Source organism: Sorex araneus, chromosome 6 (genome assembly GCF_027595985.1).
Source record: "Sorex araneus isolate mSorAra2 chromosome 6, mSorAra2.pri, whole genome shotgun sequence".
Taxonomy (NCBI): domain Eukaryota; kingdom Metazoa; phylum Chordata; class Mammalia; order Eulipotyphla; family Soricidae; genus Sorex; species Sorex araneus.
The window spans coordinates 26119699-26138260 of NC_073307.1; the positions used below are offsets into that span (position 1 = coordinate 26119699).

At 47.7% G+C, this 18562-nt stretch overlaps 1 protein-coding gene across 2 annotated transcripts; it reads right to left on the reverse strand.

Annotated features, from left to right (window-relative positions):
- Positions 1–202: 202 nt before the first annotated feature.
- On the reverse strand, positions 203–18509 carry TXNDC15 (thioredoxin domain containing 15). Of its 2 annotated transcripts, none has more exons than XM_055142094.1 (5): positions 18151–18509; positions 10697–11178; positions 9238–9401; positions 6742–6872; positions 203–4459 (listed from the first exon to the last, which is right to left on the reverse strand). In XM_055142094.1, exons 1-5 carry the CDS (start codon positions 18350–18352, stop codon positions 4263–4265), a joined length of 1176 nt encoding a protein of 391 aa, XP_054998069.1. In that variant the 5' UTR covers positions 18353–18509; the 3' UTR covers positions 203–4262. The 2 variants fall into 2 exon arrangements, with proteins under 2 accessions (XP_054998069.1, XP_054998068.1); XM_055142093.1 differs by having other exon boundaries at positions 10697–11184; positions 18151–18503.
- Positions 18510–18562: the final 53 nt, after the last annotated feature.

Sequence of the window (18562 nt, forward strand, 5' to 3'; positions counted from 1 at the left end):
CATATCACACCTAAGTTTCAATGCTATGTTTGTTGGATCCAGCCCTGGCCTGCCACGTGGGAGGCATGTGTGTTCCCAGCAAAAACTTACCCTTTGAAGAGAAGGATTGGCACTTTGGCACTAGACTCGATGTGATAACACTGAGCCCCTAAAGTATCAACATTTGCACTGATATAAACCAATGTTACCTCAAACACATATAATTTTTTTCCAAAATTTTATTAAAGCACCATGAATTACAAAGTTACTCATAGGTTGCTGACATACAATGTTCTATCACCAATCCCACCATCAGTGTATCCAGATCCCTCTCCTAACCCCCCCATCCTAGCCCCTTTTAAATCTGGTTATTAAAATTTTGACCTTACAATTTCAGTGTTGTTGACTCAGGTTTGGATATTCAGCTCTATCACATTTAATATTTTTAAGTTAAAATATGCAGGGGCAGAGAGAAGGGGTTAAAGAGCTGTCCTCCCATGTGACTGACCCTGGTCCCTCCTTGAACACAACCTGGAGTGATCTGAGCAGTCAGGAGTAGCCTTTGAACACCCCTGGGTGTAGTTCCCTCAAACTTTACAAAATGCTTTGTAAACTGAGCATTTACAAAGAAGTAAAATGCTCAGTTCTAGCCTGTGGATTTGAAGCATGTCTAGGATATGAGTCTCTAGGTTAGATCCCTCAGCACAGGAAAGAAAAAAAAAAGCTTAACAGAGTGTTCTCTTCAGTCTTTTTAATATATCGATTTATATCCTTTTAAAAAAACTGCCTACTTTAGCAAATGAACATAGGAAATTCTGCAGAGGACATAATATACGAGAAAAAAATCTAGGTCACCCTCTGTTCTCACCCCTAGTCCCCTAATATTCAACTGTCTGGTCTGCACATCCTAAGACCATATCATATAATCGGGAGTGACTCCTAGGATTTCTGAGAACTGGTTAGGAGACCCCAAAACAAATCATTAAATAAATTCAAACTAGCAGTTGTCTACCAGAAGAGGCCAAGACTTATTTCCCACATAACCCTTTTCTTCAAACTAGCCTAAAATTTGGTCCCATGGCCCAACCCCTCTTTTTCACTTGCCCACTTACAAAGATTTAACCCTTTTAAGAGAAAATCCCGGGCAGGAATCTAGCTGGAAACCCTGATTTAATGTTACTGGTTGCAGGCTTTATCTAAGACACTAGTTTCTTTTGTCTGATGCCTCTGATGAATGGAGACTAGGGGTGCAATTAACAATTATAGTTTCAGTATTTACAGTGACTAGATTGTGAAAAATATCCCACAATCCTGGCTATTTGAGTGATAAATGAACTAGTAAATGTTAACAATTTAGAGACCCTTCATTTCTTTCCCCTAACTACCACCGTCTCTTCCAGCCAGAACACAGCAGCGGCACAAGATGCTGTTGGGACCCTCGGTAAGTGGTGTCCACCAAAAGGGGCCGACACAGCTCTGACCTCACTTGTCCTCTCTCCCATTAATAGGACTTCAGTCCCTCGGTGGAGAGTTACCGGGCGTCTCTATAGTGGACACACCTGGAAAGGCAGTCTGCTCTGTCAGCCTCTGCAGGGCTACAGAAGGGATCTTGGGTGTGGAACGCTTCCTTGCCAGCAGAGCCCGCACAGTCTGTGCCAAGGTTATCACCTTTTCAGGAGCATCCTTCCCCCTTTCAGGCTCAGAATGTGTGCTCCTCTGTTGTTCACTGTTTCTACCTATGGCCCGGTGGTACATTTGCAGCTTTCAACATATGACTTTGGGGAAGGAGCTGGGGGTTTCTGAGCTGAGGTTTGAGAAGGTGGGCTCGTAAGTTACTGGCTGCCAAGGCTACCCTCCAGTTGTGGGATCAAGCCACCTCTGGAGCTGACCTTTCTCTACTGATGCTTTACATGAAGAAACACATTCATCCACCCAATGCTTGCTAAGGTAAGAGTAAAATGTTTGAATTTCTGTCTCTGGTGGCTGGAACTGTTGATGATCTTTGCTATTCTTCACAGAGGTAAAGTCCCGTGAGCACTGGCAACCAGTGCTCTCTGTCTGGTTCAGCTAATGCTTCATACATGCACCCCCACCCTCAACCCCCCACCCCTGCCCAATATGTTTACATGCAACTCCCATGCCAGAGTATCTCCACTCTGGAATTTGACCCCCATGGAAATGATATCATACCAAAATACAACTAAAGAAGACAGGTTACGAGACTAATGCTAAACCTATAGTTAATTACACAAGTGAGGAAACATCTAAGATTCTATCTTAATAGAATTCAGAGTGCTTTAGGAAGAGGCTGGCTCTATCTGAAAGACCAGAAATAATGTAAAAGTAAATTATCTGGGCCTGAGAGATAATACAGTGGATAAGGCACTTGCCTCTTGCATGTAGTTGACTAGGGTTTGAAACCTTGCACCATATATGGTCCCCAAGCCCCTTTAGAAATGATCCCTGAGAGCCAGAGAGATAGTATAGCAGGTAGGATGCTTGGTTTGCACACAACTGACCAGGTTTAATCCTGGGGCCCCCACAGGGTCCTCTGAGCCCACCAGGTGTGATTCCTGCACACTGCCAGATGTGGCCCTCAAAACCAAACCAAACCAAAAAATGTTATCCCTGAGCACAGAGCCAGGAGTAAGCCCTGAGCAATGCCAGTGTGGCCCCAAAACAAAACAAAAAAGCAAAAAGTAATAGATCATGTAGTCAACTGTCATATCTGAATTTAAAGGATGTTTTTAATATTTTAAATTCAATTTTTTTTGGGTCACACCCAGCAATGCTCAGGGGTTACTCCTAGCTCTGCACTCAGAAAAATACTCCTGGAATCCTGGGGATTGAACCCTAGTTGGCTGGTGTGCAAGGCGAACACCTTACCCACTCTACTATCTCTCCAGCACCTTAAAGAATGCTTTTAAAACCACTTTTCAGCGCCAGGGAGAAGGCTCAAAAGACAGGAGCTCGTGCTTCGTAACAAACCCCACACGAAGCAGGGACAAGTCAAAGCACTGCCAGGTGTGGTCCTTTCCCCACACCGAACAACTGAAGTTTGTATGACTGCATGTTTTCCCTTTTCTGCAGATGCCCTAAATTAAGACTAAGATCAACAACAAACCTGGTGGCCGCAGGAAATTTGTAATATTTGCTTAATTGACCTGGATAGGTAGCTATGACTAAAATTTAAATGACACTTTAGAAGACACCTGATGGGGGAAAGACATAGTAGAGGGGTTACCGTACTTGTCTTGCGGACCACAGTCAAATCCCGGCACCTATGTCATCCCCAGCACAACCAAAGTTGATGACAAAAAAAAACAACAACTAGAAATGACCTCTGAGGACAGAGCCAGGTGTAGCCTCTAAGCAGTGTGGCCCAAACCATTCCTCCCCAAATAATATATAAATAAAAGATTTGAGAATAAATAACTTTAAACTATTATATATGCTACATATAAAATATATATATATGTTCTTACATACTACATATAAATATGTAAACTTAATTATATTTACTTTCTCCTAACATCTGCTTTACCCAGAAATTACTTAACTACATCAAATCTTTTTTTTTTTTTTTTTTTTTTGTCTTCGGGGCACAATCAGCCATGCTTAGGGCTTACTCTTGGCAATGCATGGAGGATCTTTTGTGGTGCCAGGGATTGTACCAGGGTCGGCCACATGCAAGGCCAGCACCTGCCCCCCAGTACTCTCTCTAGTCCACCATTTTAAATGCTTTCCAGAAAATCAGAGATCCTAACATCATGGTGTTTGACTTTTACATTCCATTAGTTGCTGCTTGTAAAGTCATACTATGAACTTTAGTTATTCTCCCGTAACAAAACAATTTCCTCCTAAGGACAAACTGCAAATGAACAGAAAGTTAATCTTCTTAGAGATAAGGAATGAAGAATTTTCTAGAACTATAATCTGAAAGGCCTGTCTCTGCCTCCATTCTATTATCATTCTAATAGATTCTAATAGATATGCCACCAGAAAACATCTTCACATTTTGAATTGGACTATTATTCCCTAAAATAGATTATGTTCAGGTAGTGAAAATAAGAACAGTAAATTATAATGAATATTTCTGCATTTTCTTATTGCGATACCAGTTAAAACACCAGTTTGTAATGTTTTCACACGTTCAACAGCTTAACAAATGCATGACCCGACGGAAGGACGGGGTTCCCTTGCTGGAGAAGGCGTGTGGAGCTGCGGCACTCATTCTGCGCGAAGGACTGACGTTCCTCGGTCCAGCTCCCTTCGGTCCATGACTACTCCACATGTTCCTGCTCTTGTCCTGGAATTAGCCACCGAATATTCTCAGTTCGAATGGTAGCATACATAATGAAACTAATTAGAAAGAATAGAGAAAACACGAGCAACCAGTCCACACTTTTTATCAAGGTACTGGGAAGAGGGCCTATCTGGTCGGCTTGTGTGACCACCACATTTTTCTTGGCTTCTATACCTGAAAGACAAAACAATTGTTTCAAGTCAGATAGAAAGCAAACCTGCAAACAGTTTTTCCTGCAACATTTTGCATACACACAAAATGAAATGTGCTGCTTAAGACTGCTACAATTCTATCTGGGGTGAGTTCCACCAGCCTGTCAGTGTAACTGCTAAGCTGCCCCTCTCCCTGCCACCCAGAGGCCGAGGAATCTACTCAGCTGTTCAAAGCTAAAATACTGGAGTTGCTGTAAGCCCACAAGAGGGTAGTGTGCTGTGAGAGTTGTCCTTGTCCAGAGAAGTTGACTCTTGCCCAGAGTCCAACAGGAAAACAAGTAACATTACTCTCAGGAATCTACAGGACATTTTCATGGGTTAAGGAATTCTAAATTCCAATGCTTTTAAATAAATTTACCCCAAACTGTTAGAGTACTTAATCACCACTGCGATCTGAAATTAACAAAAATGTGGGACTAATTCATTTCTGTTCAAGGTTTTCTTAGGGCCCCTGGTCAAAGTGGTTCCCACTCACCCCGTCAACCTGAATAGCAATCAGGACCAGTGCAAGATCTGGAATAGCTAGCCACTGGGTAACTAGCCGACCCTTTGACTTCTGTGAGAAACTAAGCTCTCAGTTCTTTGGGTCAGACAGAAAAACATACAGCTTAATATGTATGGAAAAACATAGATGCTTTATTTCCAGTGTTGTCATTTTTTTTTGTATTTCATATTTACTTTCACTAAATAAACTTTAGAAAGAGATGTTCATAAATGAGACATTAAAGCTTTTTTCTCTCTCTCTTTTTTTTTTTTTGCTTTTTGGGTCACACCCAGCGATGCACAGGGGTTACTCCTGGCTCTGCACTCAGGAATTACTCCTGGTGGTGCTCAGGGGACCATATGGAATGCTGGGATTCAAACCTGGGTCAGCCGAGTGCAAGCCAAATGCCCTACCTGCTGTGCTATCACTCTAGCCCCCAAAGACATTAAAGCTTTTAAGGGAGTGAACTTTTCCAATAAATTAAACTTTGTTGATATCAGTGCTCAATTTATATAAAGAAATGATAACATATGGTCTGAAAAATACTAAGGAATTTAAAGAGCATCTTCAAATGGATTACTATAGTTCAGATGAAATATTATAAGGCCCAAGAATACAACTCCACAAAAGAGCAGCGTATGTGAAGCTCTGGTGAAACAGACCCACAACTTCCCTGCCCCCAGCACCTCACCCCCAAACCCCCCGACTAATGGTGTAATGAGTGTGAGGCTCTGAGTTCAATCTGTTTTTTGTTTTGTTTTCAGTCATACCCAGTTGTGCTCAGGGGCTACTCCCAGCGCGACGCTCAGGAATCACTCCAGAGGGAAATCGGGGCACCATGCACCAGGCACCAAACTCAGACTTCTTACAGTAAAACATGTACACCTCTCCAGCCCCTAATGTGGCTTGGTTTTTTATTTTGTTTTGTTTTTTGCAGGTATCAAATAGGGCCTGATAGAGTCAAGGTCTGTGCTTTATCACTGAACCACAACCCCAGCCTAAACGTTTTTAAAGGCATCTTTAAAAAAACAAACAAAAAAAAAAACCTTTAAAATAAAAAAGATACCTATAGAAGATATAGAAGAAAATAATTAAAATTGCCTGATAGCACAGCAGGTAGGGCGTTCACCTTGTACGTGGCCGACCCAGGTTCAATTCCTCCGCCCCCTAAGAGAACCTGACAAGCTACCGAGAGTATCTCGCCCGCACGGCAGAGCCTGGCAAGCTACCCGTGGCGTATTCGATATGCCAAAAACAGTAACAACAAGTCTCACAATGGAGACATTACTGGTGTAAGCAAATCAATGAGCAACAGGATGACAGTGACAGTGACAGTGACATGTTAAGCAATAAGGCCATATTGCTTAACATGTTCATCAGGAAAGTGGTTTTTATTTTTTTTTTGGTGTTTGCTTTTTGGGTCACACCTGGCGATGCACAGGGGTCACTCCTGGCTCTGCACTCAGGAATTACCACTGGCGGTGCTTGGGGGACCATATGGGATGCTGGGAATTGAACCGAGGTTGGCCGCGTGCAAGGCAAACACCCTACCCCACTGTGCTATCGCTCCAGCCCCAGGAAAGCAGTTTTACAGGAAGTGGCCCCCGAGGAATTTAAGTACATTAGAATTCCAAAAAAAATGGAGTTTTATATCATAAATCCAATCTTGAAACCTTTAGAGATAAAAATCATTAGGACCCCTACAAGGCACACTGTTCAAACAATAACAACCTTTATAATGGCATAGCCTTTCCACATACCTGTCTGGTTAAAAATGAAGATTTTCAGTGTTTCCAGTGTTCGGTCTGTGTGATTAAATCTCGCCATTGGTTTAGCTCCTTGAAATAACAAGATGTTAGGAACAGCTACGGTGCCAAACCTAGTAGAAAGGCTACAAAATAAAGAAGCCAGTCAGAACTCGCAACTTAACAGTGGGCTTCCTCACACAAGTTTCAGAACAGAATGAAGGGATGAAGTGAAAAAGGGTCTGTTTCATGTGACTGATACTCAAACATCTTTCCTCGTGGGTCAATGGTTGAGAGCCTTCCTGTTCTGCTCTCTGAGCCACTTTCTATTACAAACAAACCCATGACACAATTACTCCACTATTGAAGGTCATACCTGCCAAAACAGATCAGACCAGAAAATTCTCCTTCATTGCCAAAGCACAGCATGTCGATTCACTTGACAGAAGAAACTCTGTCATTTCAAACTCTTCGTAACGCCTAGCTCAATTAAAAATCTGATGTATGGCAAGCAGTTACCTCAGTGAGTTAGAGAAGGGAATCGGACCAACAACACACCAGGAAGTTCACAATTAGGTTAGGACTACTGGGAAGTAACGTGACCTGAGCAGTACTCAGTATGTGTACATGATCTGCTCAGTACTGCCAAGCCTGAATCAAAACACGGCATCCAAGCCTCAGCTGTGTGACCTCTGGCCTGGCTGCTTTGACCTATGGAAAACTCATTCCCTTCCTCCCACCCCACGGTAATACTGGGTAATAAGGATCCTTCCCTTGTGAACGTACTAAAATAAATATTAACAAGGAAAGGATATGTCCCAGGCCACATTTTCCATTCTCCATAATTAAGGCACTAAACCAGGTACTGGGAGAAGGCAGGGAGATAAAAAGGAAGCAAAGCAGATGATCAAAGTCTCCAGAAAGGGGGGCGGTGGTGCAAGACCCCCAAAGTAATGAGTATGGAGTCAGCTCTGCTAGGGGGCTGGGTGAGGAGCCCCCAGCAAAGCGGGACACTGGCCTGGGCTGTCCTTCCAGGCAGATTGTTCCTTCCAGCCAGGCCACTTCTGTATTTCCTTGAAGTGCTCAGAACCATTTTCTAACTTGTCGGGGAACTTCTTTATTCCTAAACAGTTTAAGCTAAGCTGTGGCAGATATATCACCCACACTAGAAATTGATTTATATGGTGGGGCTGCAGAGATAGCACAGCAAGGAGGGTGCACGCCTTGCACGCTGCTAATGAGGGTTCAATCCCCAGCACCCTGTATGATCCGCCAAGTACGGTCAGGAGTGACCTCTAGTAGAGAGCCAGGAGTCAGCTCGCTAAGCACTGTCGAGTGTGGCCCAAACACCAATAAATAAATAAATTCTGGAGCACATGTTAATAATTCTGTATTATTTATATTTTGTGGGGTGGGGTAGAGGGGAAAACTTAAGCCAGAGCCTGTTGTGCTCAGGGGATAGCCCCAACAGGGACTGGCCACATGTAAGGTGAGTGCCTTAGGCCCTGTACTATCTCTCCAGCCTAAGTTCATAAAACTTCACTCAACTTCATTTTACTAACAACTTGAACCATCTTCCAAACACTCCAATTTCATTCATAGACAGCCTTGTCATGATTCACGAAGGAGTATCTAACTTAGAAGAGAAGGAAAACTAACTTTTTTAGCAAGGCTTTTTCTTCTGTTGTTTTCTGTTTTGGCATTAGTAGGATCCAAACACACATCATCCACATCAATCATCTGCTCTGTGTCTGAGTCGCCTCCCTGGACCCGTTTATGAATGGTCTTTTCGCCGGGGTGAGTAAGGAGAGGCAGTGCTGGGAACTGAACCCAGGGCCCGACACATGCAAGGTGTGTGCTCTGCCACTGAGCCACATTCCCGGTCTGGAGAACACACATTTCGTACCCGAAAACAATTACAACACTGATTCATATGGAATATCTGAACAAAATTCACAGTAGCTTACAAAGCATCTGAAAAAAGACAAAAGCTCACCCAACAACAGAAAGAAAATTAAAGAGTAAATACACGGGAATGGGCTGGGAGACAGCTCAAAGGGTTAGTGCATAAGCTTTGCATGCAGGAGCCCCACCTTCAACCCCAAGCACTGCCAGGTGTGGTACCAAAAATGGGGTGGGTGGGTGTGGGGAAGGTAAATGCCAATTTAAAGGACTAAAAATAAAACTAAATAATTTAAAATTTTGGAAGGAGGGGTCACATTGAAACCCTCAGGGACCACAGGGAGACATGGAGAGAACCAGGGAACCTGCATGCAAAACACGTGCCCCAGCCCTTTGAGCCATCTCCCCAGAAACCAGAGCCTTCGAGTGTCCAGAAAGTATAAGGCCACCAGCTCACCGAGGAGTCCATACGGCTCACACTGTCTTTCCCTTTCTTCAGTCCCGTGTCAAAGCTCACACCTATTTCCTCCACTTCGAAAAGAATTACAACCCACAAATCACTGCAGCGATTACCCCAAGGGAATGACATAATCCCTGTGAAACACATACCTGCTGTGCTGAGATGCATCCAATGCCAAAAAATGAAGAGCTGGAAATGCCCGGGGCAGAGAATTAAAATGAGGGGCTAAACTGGCAGAAAATCGGCACCATGGGGTATAAAACAGGACTAGAGTACAGTCACTACCATTGGGGTTTAGAAAATCCATAAGGTCCTGCGGTATAAGAAACAAGTGTTAGGTTTGCAGTGTAAGTACGCGTGTGCTTTTCTGAAATGAGCCCACAAGAGAGAAGAAACAGCTGCCTCCAGAAGAAGAAAGTGGGAGGAAGGGTCAGGTTCTCCTATCCACCCCCTGCCACCGCTCAGTAACCTTTTAGATTTTCAACCACATGGAATCCATAGGAAATGTACCATCAAATGACAAGTTCTGAGTCTCCCCCTATTCATCAACTCAAAAATTCCCAGGGTGGTGGCCTCAGCAGTTATGTCTGCATGAGGCAGTCAGTCCGATCAATTCAAAGGCTCAGCACCCCTGCTCTCACCCTCACGCATGTGAGGGTGCGTGGGGCTTCTCCCGGCCGTGCACATGCTGGCCCGGAAGCAGTGCCGAGGCGCACTGTCCACCAGGCATGCATCGAAGCCCCAAGCATGGAGGCGCTGCGAACGCCCCACGTCCTGGATGTGCCTTCATTTAAAACAAACACAAACACACAAAGCTATCACAGCTGGGACTTCTCTACAGAAGCGGTCTGGATTCATCCTGCTCCCAGTCCCACAGAGTCCCCTTAAGAGTCCTACAGAGTCAGTTGTCACCCCATTCTGCCTGGAATCACCATTTGTCCAACAAGCTGGAAAAGCACGCCTGGGCGTGGACAGCTGTCAGGTCACATGAGAGCAAACATGACTCCCTCGGTGCAAGCAAGAAACTTCCCATCACTTATTAACACAACCTACCACTTCAGCCACGTCCCATGTCCACAGCTCTGAGTAACTTTTTCCTTTTCCTTTTTTATTTTTTTTCTTTTTTGGTTTTTGGCCACACCCAACTGTGCTCAGGGATCACTCCTCGTGCCTGTTAGGAGACTATATGCAGTGCCAGGGATCAAACTGGGGCCAGCCATAAGCAAGGCAAGTGGCTAAAAACCCCTGTAATATCTCTCTCGTCTAACTCAGATACTTTTTATTTGTTTCTGTAATAAGTACTCTACTGGGAAGAAGAAAAACACCAGGTGCTGAACTGTTTGCTGGGATTTACCTTGATGCTCAGTAGTGAAATGGACAAAGACAACTAGGTCTAAGCACCTAAGAAGCATAATCAGCCCATCACACACTCTGCCCTGCAAACCCTAGAGCTCAAGGTCCACTTTCCCCAGCAGAGCCATGAAACTCAGGACACTCCCACCCACCACAGGATGAAGATGACGACCCTCTGTCTGAAAGACACTATCGCATCACACCACAGGGCCAATGTGCTGAAAAGGAGAAAAGTACCACACAAGCTGCTCTTACCTGGGACATATTTAAAATTTTCAGAGTGAAATTTTCCAGTCCTGTCACATTTCTCTCTTCACAGGTCACCTTTGGGGACTTCAGACTCTCGGTGTTATTCAAGTCCTCTGCTGGGGCGGGGTCCGACTCTGCCACCTCGGGTTCGGGGTAGTACTCCTCCTCCCTCTCGGGGAAGCTACTCCCCACGCTGTCCAGTGAGTAGAAGCTCTCTGGGAGGCTGCACCACGAGTCCTCCTCCCCGTCAGCCCCGCAGGTGCCGCCATTGGCCTCCGAGCTCAGTCTGTCCTCAGCCTCCCCCGGAATGACAGACAGCATCACCATGGGGTCCCCCTCCGTGTCCAGCGCCAGCACTGCGTCAGCCTCTTCGGCCGACAGGTCCTGGCCCACGGGGCGGTGGGAGGCCTCCTCCTCACTCCCGTACACAGCTCCCAATGGCAGTGGGTGAGCAGGCTGCTCCTCTGACCACAGGTGACCACTTTCCTCTGCAACTGACACAGGCCAACACGGTCACAGGCCTGCTGGGCTTCCAACTAAGCGAACCCCAGGGAAGTCAAGTGCTCTCCAACAGAACACTTTCACCTCCCAAGAAAATACCTTGCCCGTGCCAACAAACAAGCAGAGGGCCACCCACCCAACTCCAGGACAGGAGGACGGGGGCTGGGGCCATGATGCAGTGGGTAGGGTGCTGGCCTTGCTGGGCTTGATCCCTAGCACTCCATACAGTCCCCCAAGCCTCCAGTGGTGATCCTGGAATTCAGAGTCAGGTGTAACCTCTGAGTACCACCTATGTGATCCCCAAACAAAACAAAACAAAAAAACAGAAAGTGGGGGGGGAAAGAACAGGAGGACAGTGAGAAGGGGGTGCCAGATTAATAAGCACCAAACAAGGAAGCGGACAAACGCACAGCTTTGTGCCAAAAGCTCCCTACCGTGTGAATAATAAGCAAAAACATTCCAGTGCAGATATCAAATGAAGAAAATATAACACAAAAACTTTAACATTTCTCTTTGCTCCATAAACATAACCTAGAGAGGTGGAGACACAGCAGAGCAAGTTAGGCCCTTGCCTTGCACGTGGCCAACCCAAGTGTGAGTCCCATCACCCCATACGGTCCCTCTCAGTACCATCAGGGGTGATCCCTGAGTGCAGAGCCAGGAGAAAGCCATGAGCAATGCTTAGTGCCCAAAATAATAATAACAATCAGCTTAAAAATCACGATAGGGGCTGGAGCGACAGCACAACGGGTAGGGTGTTTGCCTTGCACGAGGCCAACCCGGGTTCGATTCCCAGCATCCCATATGGTCCCCTGAGCACCGCCAGGAGCAATTCCTGAGTGCAGAGCCAGGAGTAACCCCTGAGCATTGCTGGGTGTGACCCAAAAAGCCAAAAAAAAAAAAAATTAAAAATAACAACATCAATGAGGGTGGAGGAGATAGCTCAATGGAGTAAGTGCATGCTTTGTACGCACAAGGCCTGAGTTCAATCCCTGATACCACATGTCCTCTAGCACTATTGGAAGAGACTGCTCTCATTCAAAAGCACACACACACACACACACACACACACACACACACACACACACACACACTGAAGTGGCCAAAAGAAAGACCGTGAGGAGGGACCCTCTGCGGCGCTTAAAGACTTTGACTCCAAAGATGTAACACATTCGGGCATCCAGCGCAGCACCTGAGAGCAATGCATTGGGACACCAAACTGGGCTACAACTCGGTGCTGCTGGGGGTGGATTTTTTTTCCCCCCCCACCCTGTCTTCCTGCATGGAAAGCGGCGGGCTGGCGGCACCATGTGGCAGGCGCCATCTTCTGATTCCAGACCCACAGGTATTCGGATTTGACTTTGGGGGCTCCCAGGAACTCATGGGAAGGGGGCGTAACCGGCACGCCCTCGGCCCAGATAAACCCGGAGCTGCTGAGCGCGAATCGGACCCTCTGCGCCTAAAGACTTTGAATTCAGAGACTTCTTACAGCAATGCACTGGGACTGTGAGCTGGGCTATGTAATTTCTGGCAGAATTCTCCCTGGACTTTATACAGAAACCCAAAACCGCGCGGACGCGGCCGCGTCCGCGCGACTTAACATTTATAATTGTCAGCAATGTGAATTGGTTCCATTTGAACAGGTCTGACTTGGGGGGAAACTCCAAATAATAACAGTAAGTTTTTGTTGAAAATATTGAAGGTTTTTAATGTAGCAGCCACCTCTGGACTGTGAACTAAGCAAAAGCCCCACGCTGGCCGACGTGGCGTGGCGTACACCATACTATGAGGCGCAGGAAGGGGGATGAGGGGGAAAAAGAAAAAAAAAAAAGGGAAAAGGAAAAAGAGAAAAAAAAAAAGAGAGAGAGAGAGAGAGAGTTATGTCAACTATAGTGAGTTTTGTGTTGAATTATGGAATGTAATCAAGGTAAAGAAAAAACGAAGTGAAATTCATTAGTTATACAGTAGGGGGTAGGGGGTGGGGGCGGGGGGTATACTGGGGTTTCTGGTGGTGGAATATGGGCACTGGTGAAGGGATGGGTGTTTGAATATTGTATAACTGACATATAAACCTGAGAACTTTGTAACTTTCCACATGGTGATTTAATAAAAATTTAAAAAAAAAAAAAAAGAAAGACCGTGAGGAAAACAACATGAAAAAATAACCAGATTTTACAAAGTTGATGAAAACTAAAAATTCATTGAACCAAATATAAGTGGGGGGACAAAAATAGAGGTAACAGCAGATTTCTCATAACAATGCAATAATTTTTAAGGAACTGAGAAAACAATCGTAAGACAGGCGAGATCACTCGTTGGGCTGGAGTGCATGCTTGCATCCAGAAAGCCCAGGTTCCATCCATGACACCACACGATCGCCTGGTAGGAGCAAACCCCAAGGGAGGATCAGTGGGCATAATTAAGCCCCAGCAAAACAAAAGACAAAGGACAAAACCCCATAAACCTGGAACTTCTATACCCAGCAAAAATATTTTTCAAGAGCCAACAGGGAAAAAAGCTGGAAGAATTCATAACCAACATGTCCACATGACAAGAATCTTAAAATAGTTCCTTCAGGCAGAAGAAAACTGATACCAAATGGAGCTGAGGATGCTGCTCTGAGGTAGAGCGAATGACTCATATATGTCATTTGTGACACCCTGGGTTGGCTCTCCAGCACAACAAATTATAAAAGATTAATAAAAACTATTCATTCTTATTTTCTTAAGAATCCACACAAAAGAATGAAGAGCAGCAGAAATGGGGTGCCTATGTGGGTAAATATGCTTATTTTTTCCAAAATGTTAGCTATAAAAAAGACAAAAATAAATGGGTAGATGCTACGGGCAAGAGATAATTTTGGTATCTATTCTGTTTTTATTTTGTACCTGAGAGAAATTGAAGGATATAAAAAAAAACTGATCCCTGTGCATCAACAGGTGTGACCCAAAAAGAAAAAAAAACAACTGATGGGAAAGTGGACACAAAGAAAAAGGTGACTAAGACGGGAGCACCGAGGCTGGAGCAATAGTACAGCAAGTAGGGCGTGTGCTTTGCATGCGGCCAACCTGGGTTCAATCCCCAGCATCCCATACGGTCCTCCCAGCATTGCCAGGAGTAACTTCTGAGTGCAGAGCCAGAACTAAGCCCTGAGTACTGCCAGGTGTGACCCAAAAAGGAAACGCAAGAAAAGAAAGAAAAAGGTGACAGTACACTCAACAGGACAGACCTCTTGGCATGGGCAGGGCAGGTCTTTGACAGAAAAGGGTCCCGCACTTATTTAACTAGAACTACAGACAGGACTGGACCCCCGGTATGGAGCCTTGCCAGTTGGACAGGGGTAGCATCACACTGGAGATCTTATCTGCCGGCTGCTGGGCACGCATTGCTTATGTAATTAGAAGGCACCAACAAACCAGCATGTTTGCTGTGCTGTCCACAAGGCAGAGTAGGAAGTAAAGGTACCAGAGAGGCTAATACCTGCGGAAGAAAAAGGGGTGCCGACTGTGGAGCCAACCCTTCTTTCAAACGCCCCGCTCTGCAGAGTTCTACTCTCTGATCCGGTTCAACAGTCTAAGCCCACAACTGAATAGAGAATGCCAGTATCTCGAAACACTCTCAAGAGGAAAAAAAAATTGGGACCCAATTCAGAATCAGGTTCTCCCTGACTACCCTCATGTAACAATGGACAGCTGTCCCTAGCCCCTACAACAGAGGTCCAGGTGATGCGAAGAATTTGGGAACGTTATTGTTCCTCCAACTGAGGAAGTTCAAGTACACTGTAGAGATGAGGAAGACAGTCATCTGAATGCCCTCGGATACCACTGTTCTCATTTTGTAATAGGGAAGAAATGACCTGCCAGGTGAGAGCCACCGCAGCACCTCATGGCAAAGTGCCTTTTAAGAGACTGCTTATCTATTAGTCGGCTTTGTCACAAGGGTTTCTGCGGCAGGGGAGCCAGATGGGAGAAAAGACAAAACCAGCCTGGAGCGGGAAGGGCAGCACCCCTCACTTCCATGGGAAATACACAGTATGTTCCCCTAGCAACTGGAAAAACTCTCACTAGAATGCAGGAATTGACAGAACTACTCTCCGAAGAATAAGAAATGATGGATATGGTCCCTGGCCCTCCCGGGAGAGCTGCATCTGTGCCGATGGGGAAGGTAATTACGGTGACTGATAGTCACAATCTGAAGAGATTAAACCTCTACCATAACTAAGTCCCCCAAAATAAGCTGGAGGGTTTGAGGAATCATCCAACTTGCGTCCAGAAATGAGAAACCAGAAGCAATGGTGACTCTCTCCAGGGCCGCGACAGCAGGCAGGAGCCACTCACCACTCCAGGCATTAATACTCAATCCAGAGGCACTGGCAGTCACAAAACCCTGCTACTGAGAGCGACACTTTCTAGAAACTGTGACTTTTAGTGGAAGAATATAATCGGCCTGTGACAACCCTGATGAGCAGGCGGCTGAGACAATGCTTAGGTGTCACTCTTCCCTCCCTCCCACACCCAAGAAGCCAAGAGCTGGGGGCTGGGGTTGTGGTTCAGCAGTAGGGCACTTTAGTCTTTCTGAGGCCCTGGGTTCTATCCCTGACATCACACACACACACACACACACACACACACACACACACACACACATATACACAGCAGTAGGGCACTTTAGTCTTTCTGAGGCCCTGGGTTCTATCCCTGACATCACACACACACACACACACACACACACACACACACACACACACACACACACACACACAAACATACACACAAACACACAGCAGTAGGGCACTTTAGTCTTTCTGAGGCCCTGGATTCTATCCCTGACATCACACACACACACACACACACACACACACACACACACACACACACACACATATACACAGCAGTAGGGCACTTTAGTCTTTCTGAGGCCCTGGGTTCTATCCCTAACATCACACACACACACACACACACACACACACACACACACACACACACACACACAGAGTCAGAAGGCAAGAAAGTGTTATTGCTCCAAAGAGGGCAGTCAATAGGCCAGGGAGGTGGCTTATGGGGCTGGAGCACATGCTTTGCATGCAACAGCCCCAGGTTCCATCCCCAGCACAGCGTGGACCCCAAGAGCATCCTGTGAGCACTTCCCGGTATGGCCCAAAAAAAACACAGGAAGAGGACTAGAAAGATAGTACAGGGGCTGGAGCAATGGCACAGCGGGTAGGGTGTTTGCCTTGCATGCGGCCAACCCCAGTTCGAGTCCCAGCATCCCATATGGTCTCCCAGCACCGCCAGGAGTAATTCCTCAGTGCAGAGCCAAGAGGAACCCCTGAGCATTACCAGGTGTGACCCAAAAAGAAAAGAAAGATAGTACAGCCAGTAGGATGTTTGCCTTGCACACGGTGCCAACTGGGTTCAATCCCTGGCAACCTATATGGTCCCCCAAGCACCACCAGGAGTAACCCCTGAATGCAGAGCCAGGAGTAACCCCTGAACACTGCCAGATGTGCCCCCCACCAAAAAAAAAGAAAAGAAAGAAAAAGAAACTTCAAAACAGAGAACATAGAGAACACCCACTTAGGGCACAGAAGGCTGGAGAAGGATGCAGAGGACAAGTAAGATACTACCCTGCACACACTGCTCCTCTCTGGGGCTGGCAAAGAGGCAACGATGATCGGAAGGAATCAGCAGGAATCCCTGGGGATTGCAGGGTGGCTCCTAAACTCCAGGCTGCTTCCCTGGCACAGGGCTTAGTGACTGAGGAGTCATGCTGACTTAGCGAACACGGACCTCACAAGCACAGGTGAACTGAAACGATGCTTGCAAGCTCCGGGCACAGCGCCTGGCACACAGTGAGCACGTCCATCTGATGGGAACTGTATGACTTTCTTTCTTTCCTCTTTTCTGGTTTTGGGGCCTCACGTGTTGGAACACAGGTCTTACTCCTGGCTGTGTTCAGGCATCACTCCTGGAGGTTCTTGGCAATCAAACCGGATGAGCGGCATGCAAGCAAGCGCCCTACTCACTGCACTATCGCTCCAGCCACCATATGGCTTCTCACCCTTCCCACCCTTGCCCCGGTCAGCAAGCCCGGCTCCATCCACGAAACCCGAGGGAAAGGAAAGACCTGCTGGCTCCTGTTAGGGCCTGAATGACAAGGCCAAAATTTTAGCAGGCCTTGGGCGCAGGGTGAGCGAGGAGAACAATTCCTGCACTGAGGACTGCGTCCAGATTACTTCTCTCCCTTAGCAAGGAGCCCAAAATGCTTGCCAAGGCTGGCAGCAAGTAATGCAGGAGTGTGCAGGGGGATTCTGAGTTCACACGGGCATCTAAGCCAGAGTGGCCCTCGGATGTGGCAGCGCTGGGTGTCGGGGGCTGGAGAGAAAGTACAGTGAGTGGGGCACTTGCCCTGCACTTGATCGAAGATCCCCGGCACCCCATATGGCGCCCGCACTCCCAAGAGTAACGTCTGAGTGCAGAGCCAGGTAAGTAACCCCTGAGCAGCGCCGGGTGTGGCCCAAACTAAACTTCCCGCCCCAGCCCCACCCCACCCCCACCGGCCAACAGGGGCCGGAGCGGGCTTCGGAGTGGGAGACACAGGCTCTGCCATCCCCCAGAAGTGCGGAAATTACGCAGAGCATCCTCGCGGGGGACGCGGAGACGCGAACGCCCCTGCCCGGGGGAGCAGCCGCGGGCGCGCGGGGCTGGGGGCGCTGACAGGGGGGGAAAGCACAGCGCACGGTTCCGGGGTCCGGCCAACGACCCCGGCCACGTCGGCCCCCCTTTCGCGTCCGTCTCGCTGGCAAGGACGCGCTCGCGGGACGCTCTGGCCAGGCAACGAGAACGGAAGGTCACCCCGGACCGACACACGCAGGTGGCCGCGGGCAGCGCGGGCCCAGCGCCACGGCCGAGTGCCGCCCCCCCCTCGCCCGCCGCGCCCCGCCGCGCCGCTGCACTCACCGTCCAGGCCGCGGGCGAGAGGCCCCAGCACACACAGCAGGACCTGCCACCAGCCGAGGAGCCGCATGACGCTCAGGGGCCGCCGTCTCCCGGGCCCAGCACCCAGGCCGAAGGGCAACCGGCGCACGGAGACGCAAGCCGCGCTCCTAGTCGGACGGAGGCAGGGGGCGGAGAGCCGAGCGCGCGGGCGCGACGGCGCCATCTTGGCTGCTGGCGGCGGCGCCGGGCGCCATCTTGGAGTCGGGCGGCTCTCGCGCGAGGCTGGCGCCGGGCCGCTCGCGCTGCGAATTCTCGCCCCCACGCCCGCGGCCTTGCGGCGGTTCGAGCCCCGGGCCACGCACTTGCCCGCAGCCTCTACCTGTGAGCTATTCCCGCCCCTTCCCTCCCTCTTCGGACTTCTTAGGAACCAAGT